We start from the raw sequence: 22175 nt of genomic DNA on the forward strand, positions 1-22175 counted from the left end.
GGATAAGTATTTTGGGTCAGTTAAAAAAAAAAAAAAAAGTGGATGAGAATTTGGATAAGGTACAACAGTTAGGAAAATGGTTTCTTGGTATTTGTTATAAGTAAGGGAGAATGGAGTAAACAGATGCAACATTTAACATATTGAAAAGGTAAAGAAGAACGAATCATCACAGATAAAAATGAACCCTAAATGTGACCTCTTCTTTGTAGCAGTTTAATAACCAATTGAATTTTTTCCCTTCCCAATGCTTTTAATTTTTTCTTTCTAGTTTTCTATATTTGTATTTTATTCAGTTTGGACAACAAATTAGATTGGTCAATGTGCCTTTATGTTCAGAGACATCTGGAAATGTCTACAACTGTTAAAAATATAACTACTGCCACCAAAATCACACTGGGATATGTCATATTAATTTACATTTTCATCTCAGGTAATATCTCATTCCTTTCTTTGAGAAGTCTTTCCTACAGTGGTGAACTACTGTGGCTTTATATCTCATTCTCCAAAATTCTGCAATAGTTTAACAATAAAGGTTACAGTAAATTGCCTGCAGTTTCCTTCCCCCGCTATCTCTTTGCTAAATTACACGCACATGTGGCTGGCTGCCTCCTTCCTACAGCCGGGAGGCCACCCAGAAGATAATTCATCTTTTCTACCTTCCCATGCAAAATCGCTCTGTGCAATGTCACTTCCAAGTGTGAAACTGGTAGCTAGAGACAGCCCATTAAATGTTGTTACTTGTCAATAGAAAAAAAATGAGCTCCAGCCTATGCAGAACCATTGTGATGTCTCAGCCCTGGAGGTTTCAGCTGTGGGTATGAAGCGACAGGATTAAGGGATACAGCTGTACCCTGTATTCCTGTTTTTAAGCCTTTGTACAATACTGCCCTGTCCACTCTGCTTTGCATTAGCACAACATAACATATTTTGGAATGTATTTTTATCAAAGATACAGACATGTCATACCTGAGGTAGTCCGCTAAATACCTTAATTACAAAAAAACCCTTATGAAGTAAAGACTAAGGTTGCATCAAATGAGTCCTAAGGATAGGAGTTCTGCTAAAGTCAAATTAATCTGCACATCAAGGAAGAAACTAACAACTTTGATACAGTTCATGAATAAAGTAAACATTTCAGGAATTTCTAGGCCCTTTTGGTCACACTCAGCTACCAGGAGCAGCAGAAAAGATTCTTTGCTCTGAATACAGTTCCTAAAAAACTGTGTGAATGGGAAGATAATGATTGGATGACAGAAAAATTGCTGTGGATCTACTAAGAACATAATTCTGCAGAAGTGACTTCAGCATGTAGCCCAGGCCAAACCCTGCCACCACGGAGACCTTGAGGAGTACGCCAGTGTGTGCATATCTGCCAGCAACAGAAGGACAGAGCGTCCAGCAAGTTTGCCCAACATGGATCAGAGGGACAGCCAGCAGAAACCACTTGGTGTGATGGTAACATAGAAAACGTTGTAGGTACTTGGGATCAGACCACAACTCTGTGCAGTAAGCAGGATGTGAACCCCCAGGTTCAGGGGCTCGCAGAGCCAGCAAGGCTGGTATGGCACTGGGTCACTGACTGGCAGAACTAGCACAGCACAGAGTGACCAGAGCCCACAAAAGAAGGAGAAAGATATAAAAAGAGTCTCGGAGTTAAGTGGAGGGTTTGTGTTAAACTGTCAGCTCCGGTAATTACATGAATAATTTCTTTTCAAACCACAACATTAACATTTTTCCCCTGGTGTTCCCGCTGTGTTTCCTGTGGTACTATTCCTCTGATCACAAACAAGCATTCAATTAAAGTATGTACCCAAGCAAGACATGGAAAACCACCTCACCTATGACAGATACACATCCCAGTGGAGCAACAAGGACAATGGGGGCAAATCCATAGGCTGTGAAATTGCCCACCTCTCCGAGCCCCAGGAGAGTGATTCCACACCACCACAGTCTGCTCGTGTAGTAGGGCTTCGGCTCTGCTTGGCAAGCCAGTCGGAGATGAGCGCATTTCTAGAAAATTAATTATTAGGAAGAGGCATGAAAAGAAAGACTTCCATTGTGTTCTCATATTTGACAAAAGTGGAATAATTAAGGGGGCTGTCAACTTCAAATTGCAGGTGTGTCAAGGTTTTCTTTTCAAACATGGCTTTCAGCTCGTTGTTCCAGGCACATTGCTTTATGTTAACTCAGTGCTGCTTCAGATGTGTGCTTCCTTAGCCACGGTGGAAATAACTGAAAAATTAAATGTCTGAATAAAGCTGAAAAATAATAAGTGAATACTAGCCAGTGCTTCCTAACTATCACTGCATAGCCCTGTTCTTCTCTCAAAACAAAGCTTGGCAGTTGTGCTGTGAATCTGGAAATACTTAAAGGCAGGAGATGGGGCAGAATCAGAACTGTGGCAACAAACTGGGAGAAGTGGACCAGACACCACAGTGTTCCTGCTCCATTATACATATCCTTGCCAGATATAGAATTTCAAAATTTAAAAGGCAGCACTTAATCACATGTGGTGTAGGGAGGACTCTAAATAATTTAGGTAGAATTCAGGATTTGCCTGCAATCTTCTCTTTGACCTTAGAAGAATATCTCAGGTAAAGCATACTTTTTGGAAGGAAAACAAGCTATACCTGTGTCAGCGGATATAATATATACTCAACTAGTACTTTGTCAATGCTTCTTATATGGAGAAGCTAACACTGACACATGTTGTAATTGTTTTCTCTCTGGCTGTACAGCCAGAACCTGTATTTAACAAGATAATTTGACTTTGATCACTTTGGTCTTCTGAAACAGAAGGCAGCCTCCATCAGGGTGGTGTCGTGATTGGGAAGGATGGAATGTTTACCACATTAGTTCTGCAGAATATTGCTTCCTTTCTCAGACTCCTCACTAATCTCTCTGCACAGGGAAATGGGTCGAAAAAGTTGGAAACCAAATGATATGATTTTTGTAGTATAAGTGGTTGTAAAATACTTTTTTTTTTTTTCTTTCTCCAACACTTGATATTTGATTTTGGAAGTATCCCTACAGAGCCCCAGGGAAGTTGTGAACAACTTTCCTTACACTCCCACCCTACTCTGTAGGCTACACGAGAGAGTATGTGCCAAAGAGTAATGTCAGTGATACACCTTAGTCTCAGTCGTTCCTCTTGTTGAGAGGACACAGCACATTATTGCAGCTTCATGCTATGGAACACGTTCAGGGGATTAAATCCTATGAAGAAGGTTAGCCCTCCAAGAAGAAAGGGAGCATAAGGAAATCAAACTTCCCTGAGCCACAGACCAGCAATTCACAGTAACATCCAGGATTTTGAATGTTCCATTTTTATAAACAAAAAAAAGCCCCAAAGAGAAATTTATATTAAATAATATCGTGAAATCGAGAATCCGAGTTTCTACTGAAAACCAAATAGGACAAGTTCTTGACTGAATTCTGAGCTCTGGTTTCTTCCCACATTCTTGTACGAATAACTCTTGAGGGCACCATGTGATTGAAAACATGTGCAACAAACACAGGAGGGTGAGCTCAGTGGTTCCCCTACAGTTTCTTTCTCCAGATATCTGCCTTCTTTGCATAGTAGTGTGTATGGATGGTATTTAGGTGGAGGCTGTTTATAACCCAGCTGAAATACATTGCAAATGGTGGGCTATTGTGTATACATTCGAATTATTAATAGAGAAAAGGTTTTATAAATACCATCCTACAACCCTTTGCCATATTTGTAAGGCCAACACGTGCCATTGCTTTTATGATTTAAAATAGTGTTTACACAGATTATTTAATCCTAATTGCAGAAGAAAAACTAAATTGGTTAAAGTTGGTTTGGGGCTCAATATTGCAAAAATCTTCATGCCTCTATGCATTTAATCACAATAATCACTCCATTAAGTGGCCCCTAAGACCTTGTGGTCAATTCCATTTTAGATTTGGACACTCTAAGACAGGTTCATATGACATCCAGTGGGATCACGAGCCAGTCACAGCTGGTATTTCCTCATGGCACATTACAAGGAGGAGAAGTACTTAGGAGTTTTTATTCTGCTCCCATATGGGAATCACAGCACAGAACACGTTGAGAGCTAGCGTACTGCCGACAACTACAGCAGGACACTAGATAAAGAGAGGGAATGTTTATTAAATACAACAAAATTTGTATTTCGAGTTTCACCATAAAAACAAATTGTAACATAAATTACTTGCTAAATATAAACAACTCACAATAAAGAGAAATTATGTCATACCTGTATATTCAAAGAGACACTAATCAGAAAATTTGAAGCAGCAGCAAGTACAACTCCTAAGAGCTGAGTCTGCAAGATAACAAAACAATGAAATACAAAAATACCTCTTATTAGTTTAAGAAGAACAATGTAGCAATAGTTTTCTGATAATACATTGTAACCCAGTCAAAAACAAATTATTGCATTCTGCTGTCACCGAGTTCATGTTGCACTGAGTAAACTGATAAAAAAGAAAATATCTGTACAGCTGACTAGGGCTTAAGTAGTAAACAACTGGGAATGGAAAGGTACCCCCAGTGCAGGAGGTGGTTTTGCTGTCCTTCAGCAGAACACCTTCTCAAATCTCATGAAAGAAAAAAATAGACAGGTCTTAGTTGAACACTGCACATGTGTATTCTTCTTTTCCAAAAAAAGGACCTGTTTGATTACATAATCCAGAAGGAAAATCAACAGCAATCAAACTGTTCACATTGGAACACAATTATCTTATGTGTTAACATATCTACTATTTGACAGGGCAGCCAGGAACATAGGTCTCCTGACAGTTTTGTTAATGGATTGTGTTATTTCAACAAATCCTTTTCTAATCAGCCAGTCTAATTTTCAGTAAGAATTGCAAACTTTCTGTGAAGCTGAGAAATTTAAAGCATTCAAGTAGGATTCATTATTTTGAAAAGCAGCCATTTGAAGATGTCATTTCAGCAAGCTCAAATACCAGGTACACTGTAAATATCTCTGTCTACTTTCAAAATGTTGTAACACTTTCTATGTTGTTATAAGTGTATTCAAGACCCACTCAAGGTCACTCGTATAGTCCTGTGAGGAGCCCCATTAGCTTGTAGAGAAGACAAACATACTATCAGTGAGTTTTTATAAACAAGGTCATGGTAACACAACCCAGCATAACTATTGCTTGCAAGCTCTAAAGTGGCATCCAACTCAGTGCTCACAGCCTCAGCTTTTATGACTCTTCTCCAAGAAAGTCCCTGGGCACCTACAAACAGGCAATGCCTACCAGCCACGGAGACAGTTGCCCTTCAACATTTCTAAAGAGGCAATATATGGTCCAGCAAGCCCTCGAGATTATAATAAAGAGGGATTATCGTTGTGGCTAGATAATTCCTGGACTAGGTAAGAGCATCCCCGAAAGTGCAAAGAAACAACAGCCTTATTACATAGAGATGATAATATTCTTATTTAAGGGACACAGCTGAATCCAACTCTCTCCAGCCCATGCATTTCTGTAGTGGCTTAGATGCAGAAGATGTAGACAACAGAATCACTCTGGGTGAAGAGGTTGGCCGACTGCCAGGTGTCACCAGGATCTGACTGATGGGTACAAGGGGATGCAGAAGGGGGGAATGCAGGAGGTTAGCAGGCTCCCTTTGCTCATACACCCTCTGTTCTAAGTAATACAGCACCAGTGCCACGTGCTGTGCGCAAGAATCATACAAGAAGATGCATTACTCAAGAGTTTCACGCATACCGTCTGGTGCCTGGCCACTGGATGTCTTGCGCATCTTGCATCCTCTTCCCGCACCCCGGTAACCTCCAGAGGTTGCTCCAGCATGTCCTGGGCTCTCACACACAGCGTATTTTCCATGCTCTGGAAACACCCCTCACTGAGAGCAGCAGGGAATGTGTGACAAGACATCTCAGCACACCTCGGCACAGATGTCTCTGCTGATATTAGGCACTGTTTCAGGAACATGAACAGCCTTGCAGCCTCCTTATGCACTGGGGAAATGCTGTCAAATGGCCCCCACCAGGGCCCCACAGGAGCAGAAGGGATGGGTTTTCCTTCCTGACACTTTGATGCTGGTGGTACCACATCTTGCACAAAGTCTGACCACTTCACAGGTGGATTATTGCACTCCCCTCATCCTCTGAACACACAGCAACTTCAATAAAACAGCAGGTAAATCAAAATTGTTTTCTTGCTCCTAAAGACTTGTTCTTTTTAAATGACAACAAGCTCCCATGTGAGGGGGTGGAGAAGTGGCCTTGTCAATCTCGTCACGAAGGATTTAAGAAGGAGACAGCAGGGAATAGAAAACAGAAACTGCCATTTACCCCATCACTTTATTGCTTTCACATAAGTAATTGTGATACATCTACGCTGCTCCCAGCAGAGAAGAGCCCGGTCTCTGGGACTCTTTCCATTTCAGTGGCCGATCCTACCCCTGTGGCTGCATCTCTGGATAACCCCTTGCAGCTCCTTACTCCCAGCTTTCAGCCTAGGGTCACAGACACTGTGCAGGACTCAGGAGGCAATCAGCACCCCAGGGAGAAAACCAGCACCTCAGGGAGGAAACCAGCACCTCAGGGAGGAAACATAGTTGGTATTGAGCCAGCTCAAAGGAGGATCTCCATCCAGTTCTGGAGGTATAACTTGCCTGCAGCTGGTGGGCAGAGGATGAGGATATGTGTTTCATCTGTCATCTGAAAAAACATGCAAAATCAGATCCCTGTATGGGTACTGATGGTCACCTGAGTATCTGCCTCCAGAGACTATGAATCAAATGCCCCTTTGATGGCTTTACACACTGCATGGACAGGGACTCCAGCAGAAAGTTTTCCAATGCCCTTCACCACTGGTGACCTCTCCAGAGTAGTGACTGCTTTCTTACCACTATGGTTGCTTCATCAGGTACCTGTGAGCTTGGCTGGGATTTCTTTGTGGGACACATGAGATTTCTAACACAATGACCACCCTGTGTTTGAGCAGGAACCATCTCCTAAAAGTCAATCCTCTTCTTAGAGGTTGCCAGGAACTGAAAACAGGTCAAAAACTTCTCAGTCTTCTCCTAATTTTCTGGGGAATGCTGAGATGTGACCATTGTATCAGTACTTCCCTGTCAAACACTGAAATCAGTATTTCCCTCAGCTGAGGTTGGGCTGGGACATGGGCCTGCAGGTGGGCCTCGCTCAGCAGGACCCAGGGCTGGGCAGGGCAGGGCTGTGAGAGATGGAGACCAGCCCTGCTGGTGCACCGCTGGGGCAGAGGCTCACGGCCCCAGGGGCTGACACGGGCAAGGTGGGAGAGCCCCAGGGGTGGGCAAGGATGGGCAGGGCTGTGGGTGCCTTCTGGGCCCCAACGAACACACACAAAGCTGTTGAGGTGACACTCCCTTGTGCCTAACTTACTCAAACTCCTGTGTCTGCACGAGGAAAAACATTGTGTGTGTATGATCAAGGCAAATCCGTAGTGGCAGTCTGGGCTCAAGACTTACCCTCATTGCTCAGGTTATTTTATTGTAATGGCCACATGCTTCACCTGAGTGTTGCTGTTGGCATATATACTGCGCTGCCTGCTCCAGACTGACATGTGTTAATGAGCTCTGGTTAATATGGTGATAGCACCATTCTTGCAAACCCAGGGCTGGACAGACCCTTAAAGATTAAAAGCAGAGTACAATGCCCTAAGGAGGTCAAATATCACATGGATCTGTTCAGGGAGATGAGATGAAAGTATAGCAACACCGTGCAGCTATAGCATGGCAAAACTGTCTTGTACAGGTTCAGACATAGACACACCAATATTAAAGAAAACAATAGGGAACAAAAATGCAGTAAAGAGGAAAACTGGATTGCAAATTTCACAAATCAGAGCACATCTTAAATCAGCTGGTTATTTCTAATGCACAAAAGCTATCACAGACAGCAGCACTCAAAACAGGAGAGAAAAAAACAAGATACAATATCTCAGGCTAATCAAACTGTGCATGAATGAAAGATGACCTGCAACAGAAGACAGATCACCCTGTCAAACCAAAGTGTTTGTTGTATTGCCCCGAAGGCCACCACAAGCCTTCTGTTCCCATTCTTGTCATGTAAAAGGCTTTATTATTTGTGCTACGTCTGCCATTCAACATCCTTTAGAGGTTAGAGGACTGGTGGAACAGTCAGTTTTATAAGTAATAAACATTATATTCTCTGAACACAGAATTTCCAGTTGTGATATCCAGTTGTGATATCATCTGCAGCACTCCAGAGCTTCCCACACATGTCTTAAGACAAATGTCCATGCGGGAATTCAGTTGCAGACACAACTTCAGAGCCATGGTGCTACTTCATTCAACTAAGGACTTCTACAGGAAAAAGCCTTAAATATTCAGAACTATTGGCATAAAATGCAAGTCACTTCATCACCAAAACATCTGTCTAAATGTACAGACCACTTTGTCAGACCCAAGATTTCAAACTGTTGATGCATTCTTCCAGGGCTTTCAAATGTATGAGGCTTGTCACAGAAACAGTTTGCCCTTAAGTTTTCCAGAAAGTAAAAAAAAAAACCAACTACCACAGAAATTTTATTTCCTTCACCTTAGTATGGTTTGAAACAAGCCATGAGAGTCACTTCTTGGCTTTGCAGTCCTTTCTAGACAGTCCCTGATCACACAGACCACGGACTGAGGCTGTGGATCTCCAACATCTTCCTCGGTGGCAAAGCCAGCTTGAGGAATGCCTTCCTCTGGCCCCCCTTCCCTCACTGCCTCGTTTGCGTTAGAACAACTATTTGTGAGGCTGGCAAGGCACAGTTCCAGGTTTGAAATAACCCTCCCAAAATACACCCCATTAGCATTATGTTCTTTATAAGCCACCTGCCAATGTTTAACAATAAGGCGGATCAAAATTCACAAGCCACAGCAAAGGTTTTTAAATGGTGACCTCGCACGGTGTGCTGGTGGTGACAGCGGCATGCACAGGGGTCTGTTGGGGGGAATGAGTTCAAGATGTGGCAAATTCCTCCCGAGCAAGGCACCCTCAGCACTCACCTGGCATCCCCCATCCCAGCCAGGTGAGAGTATCGCACGAGCCCAGGCATGGGGAAGCGGGGTTTGAAGGATGGGTCAGGAGACATCCACTTGTCAAGCGGAGCGGCAGCATATTGCTATTCAAAATAAATGAGCAGCAGTATGACATATTCTGCATACAGTCCTTCTTTGAGCTCTCATGCAGGATATGATGTTTATTTACCCTAGCACCTTTTCATGTCATTCTGGCAGTATTTTAAAGGGTTATTTTACACGCAAGGTCTCTTTTTACCGTCAAGGTAAAGTAAGGGGTTTATGGCAAATGAAAGCCAGGCTGAAATCTAAATTTTTGCCACTAATTCTAATAAGTTTATCCCTTGCAGACTAAAATCTGCATTGGAGACTCAGTTATACAGTGAGATGCGATTTACCCATATTACATATATGTTTTCCTAATGCACATTGAACTGCTGTTGCCAGTGAAATGAATGAAATGAAATATGAAATGAAAACTTAGAAAAATTAAGTTAATTTGCATTGACTAAAAGGTATATGGCCATTATGGAAACTTACTATGCTTATAAATTGAAATGATGAGCAGAAAGAAACCACTTCAAATATACATTGCCAGCTCACTCATCAAGGCTAGTTAAACTGTTCCTTTTATTTTTCTTTATTTCTGCATTTTTTTGTGATCTAAAGGTGTCCTCTACAAATGTAATGATGTGTACTGCTTCAAAAACTACACATCATTTCCAGTAATTAGGATTTTGTCAGATCTCAGTGGATCATATTAAAAAAGCAGAGGGTGGAATGCCTCCTAAGCTTCCAATTCTGAGTTAACACTGAAGCAAGGAGAATTCAGTGTCCTTAACAAAAACCATATATTTCAAAGAGCCACCATGTGGCATTAGAAGAGGCTTATCATTTAGCTATTATTACTCACAGAGCTCTGGCTATACTCAATGCTTTACAGATGTGTAAAGAAAACAAGGTCCTTGTTTCAGTCGTTTTCATAGTGCCATTCACACACTCATACATGGGTTCAGGCCCATATAAAGTACTGAAGGAGACGTGAAATAAGAGCAAAAGGTCAATTGCCATTGTTCGAACATGTAATGAAAATACATTTGATTTGTTTGTTGTGACGTAAAAGACAAAGGACATTGTTCAACGTACAAGGAGGAGAGAATTAAAACATTTGGCACCACCTTTGTTAGGAACAGAAGGAGAAGAGAACTTGGTAACTAAGTCAGGATAAATTTGAGAGGAGACAAGACAGTTTGTAGGTTTTACACACGCCACCAGGCTGGATTATAAATCACAGCAGATAAAGTTCCTCTCTCATTAATATTACACTATCCTTATGTTTACTAGGTTTTACCTTTCACTACCTTACAAATGTAAAATACATCTTTTTCCAGAAAAGAGGCAGGTTGTAAAGGCTGGAAGGAGAACCTGATGAGTTATCAGAAGATGTGGGAACTTGAAAAGATAAAGCAACTACAGAAGTGGACTGTTTCTGTTCAGCTCCATGCTTTAATTGTTTTCATGAGATCTTATTTATATCCATCAGTCTTATTGATTAAAGTCCATAATAGACAACAAACTGAGACAAGAAATATGAATTGTAAAATACACTAAAGTAACTTTTGATATGCTCACTAAGGCTGTATCCAAACATATCCATCCACTATAATGTTAAAAAGCATTATAAACGGTATTTCTTTTTTCCTTTTTGAAAAGTTACAATCAAATATCCCAACCCCTAAATTTGAATTTCTTATCCCTGGCAATCAGATCCCAAAATTAGTAATAAATGGGAAAATGTGGAAAAGGCAGAAAGTATTTTTACATTGTTCCTCAGTGAATAGCCTGGGATATTTGCTGCATAATCAAAGACAAATATCAAATCAAATATTAAAAATAAATATCAAATCAAATATTAAAACATGGGTTTAATACTGCCTGTTAGATTGCAAATAAAAATCTTACCAATGACTGTATAACAGAGGCTCTAAAAATTTCAATCATAGTTGATAACATCTTAATAGAAAGATTTTCTCAAGGACCATCACATAACATCTCCATGGCAACTATTGAAATGACATACCCAGAAAAGCAAGAATAGGATTATAAACTTCGGCCAGTTTCCAGGTCCCACAGGAGCAACAAGGAGTCAAGTCAGCACTGCCTGACCAGCTTCTCCCACAAAAAGGCCAGTTGGCTTTGGAATATTACTCTGTTGCTGTCCAGGAGCAAATAAATATTCTGGATGTTCCTGTTTGAGTCTACCTAGCTGCTGGTGTACAAAGAAAGGTTCAAGCCAGACCACTTGAAGCCTGGGTATATTAATTCCCAGAAGATACAACCTGGCTCACAATGAGAGGTTGTGCTGCTCCTCTCCCTGTTTCACGTGGCTCCCTGAACACCTAAACTGAGAGCTGAGGACAGGACATGGGGCTCACGGGGAGCTGGAGGGTACCAGTTCATGCCCTGCGAGATGGAGCTAGCTCTGCCCATGCTCAGAAAGACAAGCTAGCTCAAAAGGAAGCTATCTGAACAAGTGAGTACACAGTGCTGTTAAACGTTACAACAGGTTGCAGGGCAAAGCACAGAGAGTACTGTTGGAGAGACGGCTCGCTCTGCATGGACACACAAACGTGCCTCCAAACCAAGCACAGCTAGCTCATTCCCTCTTGTTATTGCAGTACAAGTCTTGCTGGAGTACACAAGGGCTATTTCTAATTCCACTTAAATCAGATATACAAAACCCTGACAGCAATGTAGCCAGCTTAATACATTGTTTACCAAATCCCAAAAAGAACTTTTATATTAAGATCTCCCTTTTCCAGCTGAGAGGAGCTCATGAGAGGAATGACATGCCTCTTCCAGCATGCACCTCTCCAGCATCACTTTCCAACAAAGGCAGGCTTGTCTCCCATCCTGTCTCAATTAATCCTCTGTTAGCTATAACTAACCCTTACTTTGATGTGCACACAAAACACTTCTCCACATCACAACCTGAGTGAACATGCTCAGTTGTTGAACTCCAGTGTCACACATGCAGGCCAGGGAAATCACAGGCTGGAAATGAGGACACTTCCGAGCCAGTGGCATTTCAGAACAACTTCTAACAGAAGTAACGAGAGGGGAGGGGAAAAAGAAAAGATCTGACTGCATTTAGAATGAAGTTTGATCCATCTGTTAAAATAATTACTTGATTTTATGGTAGGGAAATGGGCAGCCCAAAGGTCCTTCCAGTCTGCTGTTCATGCAGAGGAGGAGTGCTGCACATCAGTTCTTTGCTTTCCTTCCTGCACCTCACACACTCGCCTCTCCTACTTTCATTTCCACAGAGAGTGTTAATCATTTACAGATAGTTCCTCATGCAAAAAAATGACTGGACTCCAGAAGGCAGAATCTTCTGGTTAGCAACATTATTCCTTTAAATACAAACAACTGCTAGATTATCAGTGATGATTTAAAAATAGGAGGTCTTGCACTCTCTAAAATATTCACATGTATGTACATGGATGCACATAGACACAAACACACAACTGGATGCATTTATTTTGCAGATGTTTCTGGTCAAAACTGTAAGACACAAATCTGGGGACAGCAAATAAACTCTTTAAAGAAACGATGTCATATGCAAATTTCTTGCAGAGGCCTGAGATACAGGCAATAGGCTCATGTTTTCCCAGCTGTCTCCCTCTGACACATTGCAGTTGTACATTTTGATCTTTTACTACAAACTGTAGCCTAGATTAAAGTATTGGTTATCATTTTCTAGTTCATAGTGCATGTTGACATAAAGAGGAGGTGACTAGTTCACAAGAATCCAAATAATCTACTATATAGTTGCCTTTTGTTGCAGAAAATAGAAATCAGTTTACCTGGATGATCCCTTTTAAGTACCTTTATCACTTTTTTATGTTCTCTGTCACACTTAAAAAGGTAACAAGATGGGAGTTTTTTCCCCAGTTTTGAGTATTATTGATCTTTCAGCAACTGTACCTTATGTGGATTCTCCCATATAGAACTTGTTGTCTTTTTTCTGGTATTTTAGAGTTAGTATAGGATATAACAGTTAGGAAGTTTCTTCTTGACAGGAATTCCTATAGAGATGGGGTCATGTAGATAAATTCTGTCTGCTCCCTTTCAGGAATTAAAAAAAATTAAGGAGAACTGAGCATTCTTTTCCTGAGTCAGATGCTACCGTGTCTATGCTTTTATAAGTCACCCATTGCTTTTTAGTTTGTCCTAGTAGCCTCTGATCTGTAGTTTTTATGGTTTAACTCCACTCAGCGGCTTAGCCCCACAGAGTTGCTCACTCACTCCTCTCAGCAAGACGGGGTAAAGAATCAGAAGGGTAAAAGCACGAAAATTCACAAGCTGAGATAAAGAGAGTTTAATAGGTAAAGCAAAAGATGCATGTGCAAGCAAAGCAAAACAAGGAATTCATTCACTGCGTCTTATTGGCAGGCAGGTGTTCAGCCACCCCCAGGAAAGCCAGGCTCCGTCACCCCTAACAGTTACTTGAGAACAGAAATGCCATAACTCCAGATGTCCCCTCTTCTGCTTTCTTCCCCCAGCTTTGATTGCTGAGCATGACATCGTATGGTGTGGAATATCCCTTTGGTCATTTGGGGTCAGCTGTCCCAGCTGTTCCCCCTCCCAGCTTCTTGTGCAACCCCAGCCTACTTGCTGGTGGGGGGCAGCATGAGAAACAAGAAATGCCTTGATGCTGTGCAAGCCCTGTTCAAGAGTGACTAAAACATTCCCATGTTATCAAGACTGTTTTCATCACAGATTCAAAACGTAGCACCATAAAAGCTACTATGAAGAAAATTAACTCCAGCCAAAACCAGTACAATAGTCGAGAGATGGAGCTAGTCTTGATCAGATAAAAGCTGCTATTATTTGTTTGACTGAAGCTTCTGCAGACACTACAAGCTTTGCTCTCCATCATCTTGACATGATGACTGAGTCACTGCTGCATGATGACACAGACACTGAATGATAATATTCATGGTACTTTAGTCACCGCAGGGAGCAAAAGATTGTCACCAAAAGAGAGAGAAACAAAGCAAAGAGATTAATGACATCAGAAGTCAATAAATACAAATACCTTGTGACAATGCCCAAGCAGAAAACAAACAACCAACCCCAAAACTAAAACCCTCACAAAAATAGAAGGGAGACATTGAGAAATAGTAGGTTAGAGTAATAAAACCAAGTAAATGGAGTCATGATCAATTTACTCCCAACTTGGAGCCCCAAAAAATTAAAGTAGGTTTTAAATGGGAGTTAACTATCTGGATAGAAATCAGTTATGTAGACAGATGCCGTATTTTGGTTGTTTTTCACAGGAACCTCTTTCCAGTGGAGATATCCTTGGTTGTTGAAGAAAAAGGCTTCAAGTGCAACCCATATCAGCTGGTAAATGACTTTGTTTTGAATAGGATGACAGTTAAGTCATTGGATATGTTATCTAAAACTCTGGTGGAGATTTTATCTCCCATGAAACTGATTTGGTTCTAGGGGATTAAGTGTCAGCAAGAGCTGGGCTCGTCCGCAAGAAGAGATGTACTTCTGTGTTACTTCTTCACCACAGTCAGCATGAAGAAGCCATGTCCAAGGAGCCAGCATTTGCTTTGCTATGAGCTGTTGTTTCAACACATGAAGGGGTTTCCTCCAATTCTTGCATTCACCATAGGCCTCTACATCACGGGGTTGTTTCTGCAGAACACAGCAGGATACGAAGGGCGTATAGCCAGAGAGTCACTGCATGCCTCATCCAAGAGTTAAACTCCAGCAATCCCATGATTTCTCTGTATCACAGTTCCATAATCTCTCTTCATTTCCCCATTATGAGCAAAACAGTTCATATCACCAAACAAGGCCAAAGCTTCTAGCCTACATGATGTCAATCAACCATGGACACCATGGAGGAAAATCGAGTTATACTGGTATGACCTCAAATCAAGAAGTACACATCTGTTTAGTTCGATATTGACTATTTACTTTTGAGCACACTCTGCAAATATCACTGCCACATTTCTTAAGATTGCTGCTCCAGGCCTGGCATCGACTCGCACACCAACTGGCTGTCTTCTGAAGTTGCTGGCTGTACGTTTCAAAGTCCAAATTAGTCACGGAATGGAAAGCATATCTCCCAACTGTTCACATTAACAAACGCCATTCTTTTGGGACAGTATGGTGACATTATAATCATGAGCATAACAGTTTATACACATCATCAAAACTCCAAATGGAATAATTGCAGCCTCCAGATACTAGGTGAGCCAAAGGTCCTCATCTCCCTTACGACTGAAGCACACAGTCTGCTGTTTGCTCATCATTCTAAAGCCTTGGTTTTGAATTTGGTCAATTTTCTACTTGAGTCATTTGGATTCTTTTGATTCCTTCAAACAGGAGTTACTCAGATCCAGCAGACTGTCAGAGCCATGCAAGGATAAGATGCAGACATTTTTTTTTGACGCCCAAAGCAGACTTCAAGAGCACAGGAAAAGAAAGATCATACTTCAGCTTCAAAGAGCAATAAAGTCTTCTTTGGGTCACAGTTGAGATTTTATGAGAAGGGGAACATTTGTTTAAAAAATTATATCAATGGGTATTTTCCTGTTGATTTATCCAAACAAACTGCTTCATCAAGGAGTCAAATAAGTGCTACAGCAAATGAAGCAGCAGAAGCACAGATTCAAGATGGGAGCAACACCACCTCTTTGGATGGCATCGATGTCCTAGGTCCACACAGCAACCTCATGAAATCTCAGGAGAAGATGGGTGTTTGCCTGAGCAACCAGACTTTCACCCTGCATTACCTTGCAGCTCCCAGGCATGGCTGTGAAACACCAAAATCAACACAGTAGCCATGGCCAATTTAGTTTAAAGTCCATTATTTGCAGAGTAGTCTACAAGTTTGGGGCAGGGAGGGCTAAGCGCTGCACTGACTCAGGCACCTCCAAAGCAGGGTAGAGATTCAGACTCATCCCATGCCCAGTCTTTCCTGCTCAGTGCTAAGGGAAGAGCAGCATTCTCACTGCTCTGCTGGGTCCAGACTAAATCTGATTCTGCTGTTATGGATCATTGTGTTGAAGAGCAGTGCCTATGTTTTAAGCCCTGTTGTCAATGGCTGAATTGGATATCAGACAGAGTCTGCACTATGCCCCCAATCTTTCTGTAAAATACCATTTTGAAGCAGTCCAAAACAAAACTAATTTCTGAACTAGGTAGGATATGTATAACTTGTGACTCAAGTTTCCTTGCATTTGTCTTCTGCACCCTACTTTCTGATAAATGACAAGAATTGTAATGTTCCTTATTGCCCAGAAATTTCCAAATTAACATTCTCAAACCTCTTAAAACAGATTAGCATAATTACAAAGCTATTGTTTAACTCACTGTCACCTTAATCATTTTTTTAAAAAGTCAAATGCATATGTTCTTTAATGTCCTCAGAAAAACTGAAAACTCATTTTACCACAGTAGTTGTTGGAAGGAAAAGCATTGAAAATCATCTGAGATTTGGGAAAAATAGTCCAGTGAGAATCAGGGAACAGGGACTTGGCAGAGCTGTAGCTGGTGCTCAGCACGGCCCCAGCCCTGCAAGGGCAGTTGTCCTGGCTGAGGTATCCAGGAAGAGCCACCATGTTTGCTTCAGTCAAAACAAACTGTGAGTCATCAGTCTAAATAAAGGGCTTTGCTCACCAGCTTCTGTTGGCTGTCAGGCTTGGAAGCACTCATTTAGGCAGCTCTGCCAGCAGTGCTGAGGAGATGAAAAGGTGAGGGATGAGCTTTCCCATCAGTACCATTTGCTTTGGGTCTGCATGCCCCAAGCCCGAAACATAGAGCTGAGTTAGTTTGCTGTTCTCTGCTGCCCAGTACTATGCTGGGCTTGGCAGGGTGGAAATGCCACAAGCACCTGTCTCCTTCCAGTCTTGGTAGGAGAAACCTAGGCAGGGTGATATAGGTCTGCCATTAACACAGCACTAGGAAATCAGGATGTTCTGGGACCCAGAGTAGCGCCTGGTGAAAACCAGATAAGCAGGTCAGTCCTTAGCCTGGCTAGGAGAGCAGCATGCTGCCTCCAGACTTTGGGGCACTTTCCCACCCTGGGCATCTGTTCCAGCATTGCTGCCTCATCCCCTAGCTCCTCTATATTCAGAGGTATCCACTCTGCTTGCAGTGACTGAAGGTAAAGAGCTACATTTCCCTAAGGAATCTGAGAGCTGAAATGAGACAAACATGCTTATGGTGTGTTTATGGAGGGCAGGCAAAGGGTAAGGCTCTCTGTACTTACATCCCTTACCTTTGAGTAATGAATAAGTTCCCACACAGCAGCTGATATAAACTGTGTTCTCATCTCACACTAGACATGTCATGGTCTTTACATCTGCAGGGACAGTTGATGTTTGACTAGGCAGAATGTATGTATGAGGCTGTAAAAAAGATATGAGTGACCCTTTCTAACCAGTGCTCCATTTTGCTTTCTCATGTCAGCTTCTTGCTCACACTAAAGCTAATCAGAGCACAACTCCCAGCAGATCAGACCTACAGATCTGGCAGAGCCTGAAAGCTTGGATGCAAAGCTGGCCCAGCTGACAGTCCCGCATTTATGATCCAAAGCCACACATCCTAGTAGAGTTTAATTAAATGGGGACTAAGACATAGAAATACTGCTGGATTCCCGATCACGGAACAACTCCACAAGAATGTGTATCGCTGCTGGTGGCAACTATTAGCCATGCTTCTTCATTATAAGCTTTGACTTTTGGATTCCCTATGACCTATTTGAAAAAAGTGTATTTGAAAGCGTGAACAAAGTCTTCTTCCTAACTTTTGATTTATAAGATCTGAAAAGAACATACATTTCCTACCTAAGAAAACAGTATGCATTTTCTCCCATGCACGTTTCCCCATAAGATAAAAGAAACTGAAAATATGTGAAACGACACAGTGAAACAGAGTCAGTGTTTTGATACCTTCGTTTGCTTTCAGTGAACGGTTTTAGAATAAGGAGCTGAGAGGGAAAGAGGAAAAACTTTTCGCCATAGTCTTCAGAGATCAGTACAGCAGCAGAGAGCTGGGTGAAGACTTGTCTGTCTCTACTCTCCCCGTGCTCAGGGACTGGTTTACCAATTAACCTGAAACAGTTAACATCTGCAGTCCATCAGGGAACAGACTGCAGCATGAGATACTCCACAGAGACTAAGAAAATGGCATTAAAAAAACCCTACGAAACGCTCAAAGTGGAAAAAAAAAGGAGAGTTTGCCTTTGCATTCAATAGGCTGATAATATCTGGTGGTTGCTTCTTGCAGGGGAAGGCTGCCCAGTTGAAACCCACATGTGCTGTGGCCATGCTGCCCTTTGGGCTCCCACTTGTGCTTGCATGGATGCCTTGGCTTGCTCTAGAGATCTTCCTGACTGAAAACCATGGTTGGAAATTTATTTATTTAAGTGCTTAAAATATCCTGATGAGTGTTTGTAGGATGTACCACGACAACTCTTTGGTGGCAGTGCCAGCTGAAGAGGCCCTCAGTCTTTCTGGGGTGCTTCCTCAGCCAAGGGAAATGGAGAAAGAATCTCCCTCTCCCTGCTGGCAGCTCCCTGCCCTCCTGCGCTGGGTCTCTCAGAGCACAGGGACAGCAGCCCCCATGGCAGCAGAAATACCAGCAGGGACTGTGCTGCCACTGCAAGAAACTGCGACCAAACCATGCCCTCACCCTGCTGAGGCCCAATGGCACTAGACATCAACCCCTTAGCAAGGTGGGTTGAGTTGAAGCACTGAATGAACTTCAACAGAGTAAGCTAAAAACCTTAATTGTGGCACTTCACACAAAATCTAGAATTCATGTATATGATATAAGGCAGTGTAGAAAGACCTCACAGTGATGTGTTTAATCCGTGGGATTTCTCACTGCACCTGATAGCAGCCACCACCGCCTGCTGATTAGAGCACACGAAGGATCAGGTTTCCTGGCTGCACATACTCACCACCTGCATGTATGGCCTGTGACAGGCTGTGATATATTGTCACGGGACAAGAGGCCACGAATCCATCTGAAGGAGCTGTCAGCATTTTAGACCTCAAATATAGAGCTGAAATGATTTATTACCACAGCCCACGAAATAAAACAATCTCTTGAGGTGAGTGTTTGGGCAGCCAGTAATAACTCCAAGTTTATTAAGAGAAAGGCAAAGGAGGAAAAAGAAGCAGAAGTGAAATGAACTTCCATCTCCAGCTCAGCTTCCTCACTTGAACAACTACACACAGTGACTACACACAACAACCACGTGAACTACTTAGTGATGGAAGCAGTATTACACTCATGCTTTCATTGACTATTGCCACCCAGCTCTTTTTCCTTCTCCAATACGAAGTCAAACTAAGATCAATATTGTAATTAATATTCTCAACTAATCTTGCAAAATGTTTTTGTCCATAAACAATAATATTGGAAACAAATAAACAACCTTTGAGAAGAGCTGAGGAAAATAAAAAAGAATTAAACTGAAGCAATTACAGACACTTCCTATCAAGCAGACCAGATCCACATGTGGTGGTTTCTTACGTTCATTGCTCCAGCAGACCCAAAAATATTACAATAATTTTAGTTTGTCAATAAATACTTCAGGTAACTAAGTACATATTTAATCAGATTTTATTGCACCATTAAACACGCCCGTGTCCCATGACACACAGCACAACACTGAGACAGGGAAGGCTGCGGGAGCACAGGATCTTGTGCTGCTGATTTCAGAGGTGCAGTTCCTCAAACAGCATCAACTGTGCTATATCTACACGGATGCCAAGGAGAAGTCCTACCTCCACCCTTTTTTTCCCTATGACCACATGTTCCCCTGCTACCCTCACACCAACAGCTAGCACCAATTAGCCCAATCAGGGACCTGGCAGGAGACTAACCCCTAACAAGAAAACCCCAAAGAAACATCATGCCAGCACAAGGAAGCATTATATCACATGGCCATGTGGACACAGACACTTTAACTTCTTCCAGGGAGCTGCATGTTTACAGATATCATTTAAGGCTTACTCTAGTGCCATGCATTTCCCTAATGCTGCATGTGTCAGATCTGCAGGTCCCACGTGAATGTCTCCAATGCCCATGTCCACTAGGCAGCTGTGATTGGCAGCTGTGCCGAGCCCCTCATCTTCAGGGGCTCTTGAAAGGGGATCTCACTCTCTCACATCCTCATGGTTTGTGGGGTATGAAGAAGCCAAAAAGTACTCCCCCAAAAGCAATTCAAGTCAGCTTTCCTGCGATGTTTCCAGACAAATGAGAGCTGGTGCAGTTATAGTCCCTTGCAGAGGTGAAAAAGACCTCCTCTTCAAAACCTAACAGAGAGGATGAAACAGCCTCAAGAAAAGGCAAAGGGAAAGAGCCTCCACATGAAGTCCTCAAAATTGGCTGATACACTGAATCGCAGTGAGGACAGCCTGTTTGCTGGGAATAGAGGGAGGAAATGGTTTCTGATATTTTTTAAAAATGTAAAATGTGAAAATAAGAGTGCACAGGGAAAATGAAGGCAGGCAGCAGCACACGACCCATAGTTACCCATTACCTGCTCCAAAGCCTCAAATCTACAAGTACGTGCAAGCACAGAAAACCAGTCTTGCCCACTGATACTTAAGCAACACAAAAAAATGATTCAGGTCTTCCCAGAAAACTGCCATGCTTAAAACACAGTGATCCTCACACAACCACCCCAAGAAGTATAGGAGCAGGGCTGGGATATTTTGCAAACAGATAACCCCACCATGATGGGCAGGTGAGTGTCCCCACGCCAAGGGAGGTCCCTGCTGCTGCCTTCCCCCAGCAGCCCTGCCAGCAGTCCCAGCCCTAACTCCCAAACCCACAACAGTCCCTGGCTCTACACTCCTGTCTCCCATAAGAGGTTCCAGCTCTGGTCCTGAGAAGCACCACCAGCCATCAATCAGGAGTCCTGCTGCTCCAGGGACCTGAGCACAGGAATTTGGAGTTTTCCTTCCCTCTGAGAACATGGGGCTGCGACACGCCTCCTGTCATCTGGATATCCACCCAGTAGCAAAGGCAGAAGCCAGAGGGGAAAGTTTTTGGGACCTTCCCGGGGCTACGACCTGCTACTGAGCTGCTCACAGACAAGGCAGAGCAGTTAGTTGCAAGCCATTTTATGCACAATTTATACCAATACTTTGCATCATAAAAAAGTGGTTTGCCTCTCATGCAGCAAAAACCAAGAATGTTGAGTATTCTCCCATGCCTCCTAGTTTGTGAAGCAAAAAGCAGGGAAAAGGTAAAGGGTTTAATCAACCTCCAATTCATTTTTATTGTTAGCAGATGCTTCAACTTGCTAGTTCTCAGGGGCCACTTCAGTCTCTCTTTTGCAGCTGCCCAAATACATTGTCAGCACTGACAGAGACTGAAACACCACTGACAAAAACCAGCAATGCTCTAGCAGAGAACAGCACAGCCCTCTGCCCGGTTCCTCCTCAGAAAGGACTGCTTGCGGGGGAGAAGCCGGGGTGGTGCAGGCTGAACAATGGGGTGAAGAGGGATCAGAAGCCAGCAACAAACAGGTGCTGGAAGGCAGCTCTTTGGAGGAGGGTGGGGAGAGGCTGAAATGATGACCCCACTCTCCCTGAGCCCTGGGGAGTTCTTGGGCCGCAATGTGGTGCTGCAAGCAAGCACTTACCTTGTGTGTTCTGTACCAGGGGCCAGAGAGAATCCCGCTCCCAGTGCCCGAACCCCCTAAGGATGCGTTCCAGGATGCCCACTCTGAATCAGGGAGGGTGTCCATGTCCCTGGCTTCAGACCTTGGCCACTGGCCATGCCACGTGCTGCCACACCAGTGGGGATGGGTGGCTGTGAGGAGAGGTGAGCAGAACCAGGACGTAGCACTTGCTTCCTAGTGGGGCAACAGCTGCTAGGGCTGGTCAGCCCCTGCCAGGTGTGTGTGGCCAGGTGTTGCGGCTGCCGTAGGCACCAGGACACCCTCAGCTGGAGAGTGTTCGCAGCGTAGAAGAGCAAGGGGATCTTGGCAGAAGGTTTTGCTGCTCCCTCCCAGGGCATTCAGGTGCCTTTTTTTGCCCTCTCTGACTTCCCCAATGCCCCACCCTGCTCTGAAAAGGCAGCCTGGGAATTT

At 43.0% G+C, this 22175-nt stretch overlaps 1 protein-coding gene across 1 annotated transcript in view; it reads right to left on the reverse strand.

The window, feature by feature from the left end:
• NIPAL2 (NIPA like domain containing 2) overlaps positions 1–21830 on the reverse strand; it is a 49067-nt gene extending 27237 nt beyond the window's left edge. The window contains exons 1-3 of the mRNA XM_065629652.1: positions 21726–21830; positions 4245–4313; positions 1839–2010 (exon numbers count right to left, since the gene is read on the reverse strand). Of these exons, the coding sequence (XP_065485724.1) occupies positions 1839–2010; positions 4245–4313; positions 21726–21830 (346 nt within the window). The remainder of the gene's footprint in view (positions 1–1838; positions 2011–4244; positions 4314–21725) is intronic.
• Between the last annotated feature and the right edge of the window lie 345 nt (positions 21831–22175).

Source organism: Caloenas nicobarica, chromosome 2, assembly GCF_036013445.1.
Source record: "Caloenas nicobarica isolate bCalNic1 chromosome 2, bCalNic1.hap1, whole genome shotgun sequence".
NCBI classification, from domain to species: domain Eukaryota; kingdom Metazoa; phylum Chordata; class Aves; order Columbiformes; family Columbidae; genus Caloenas; species Caloenas nicobarica.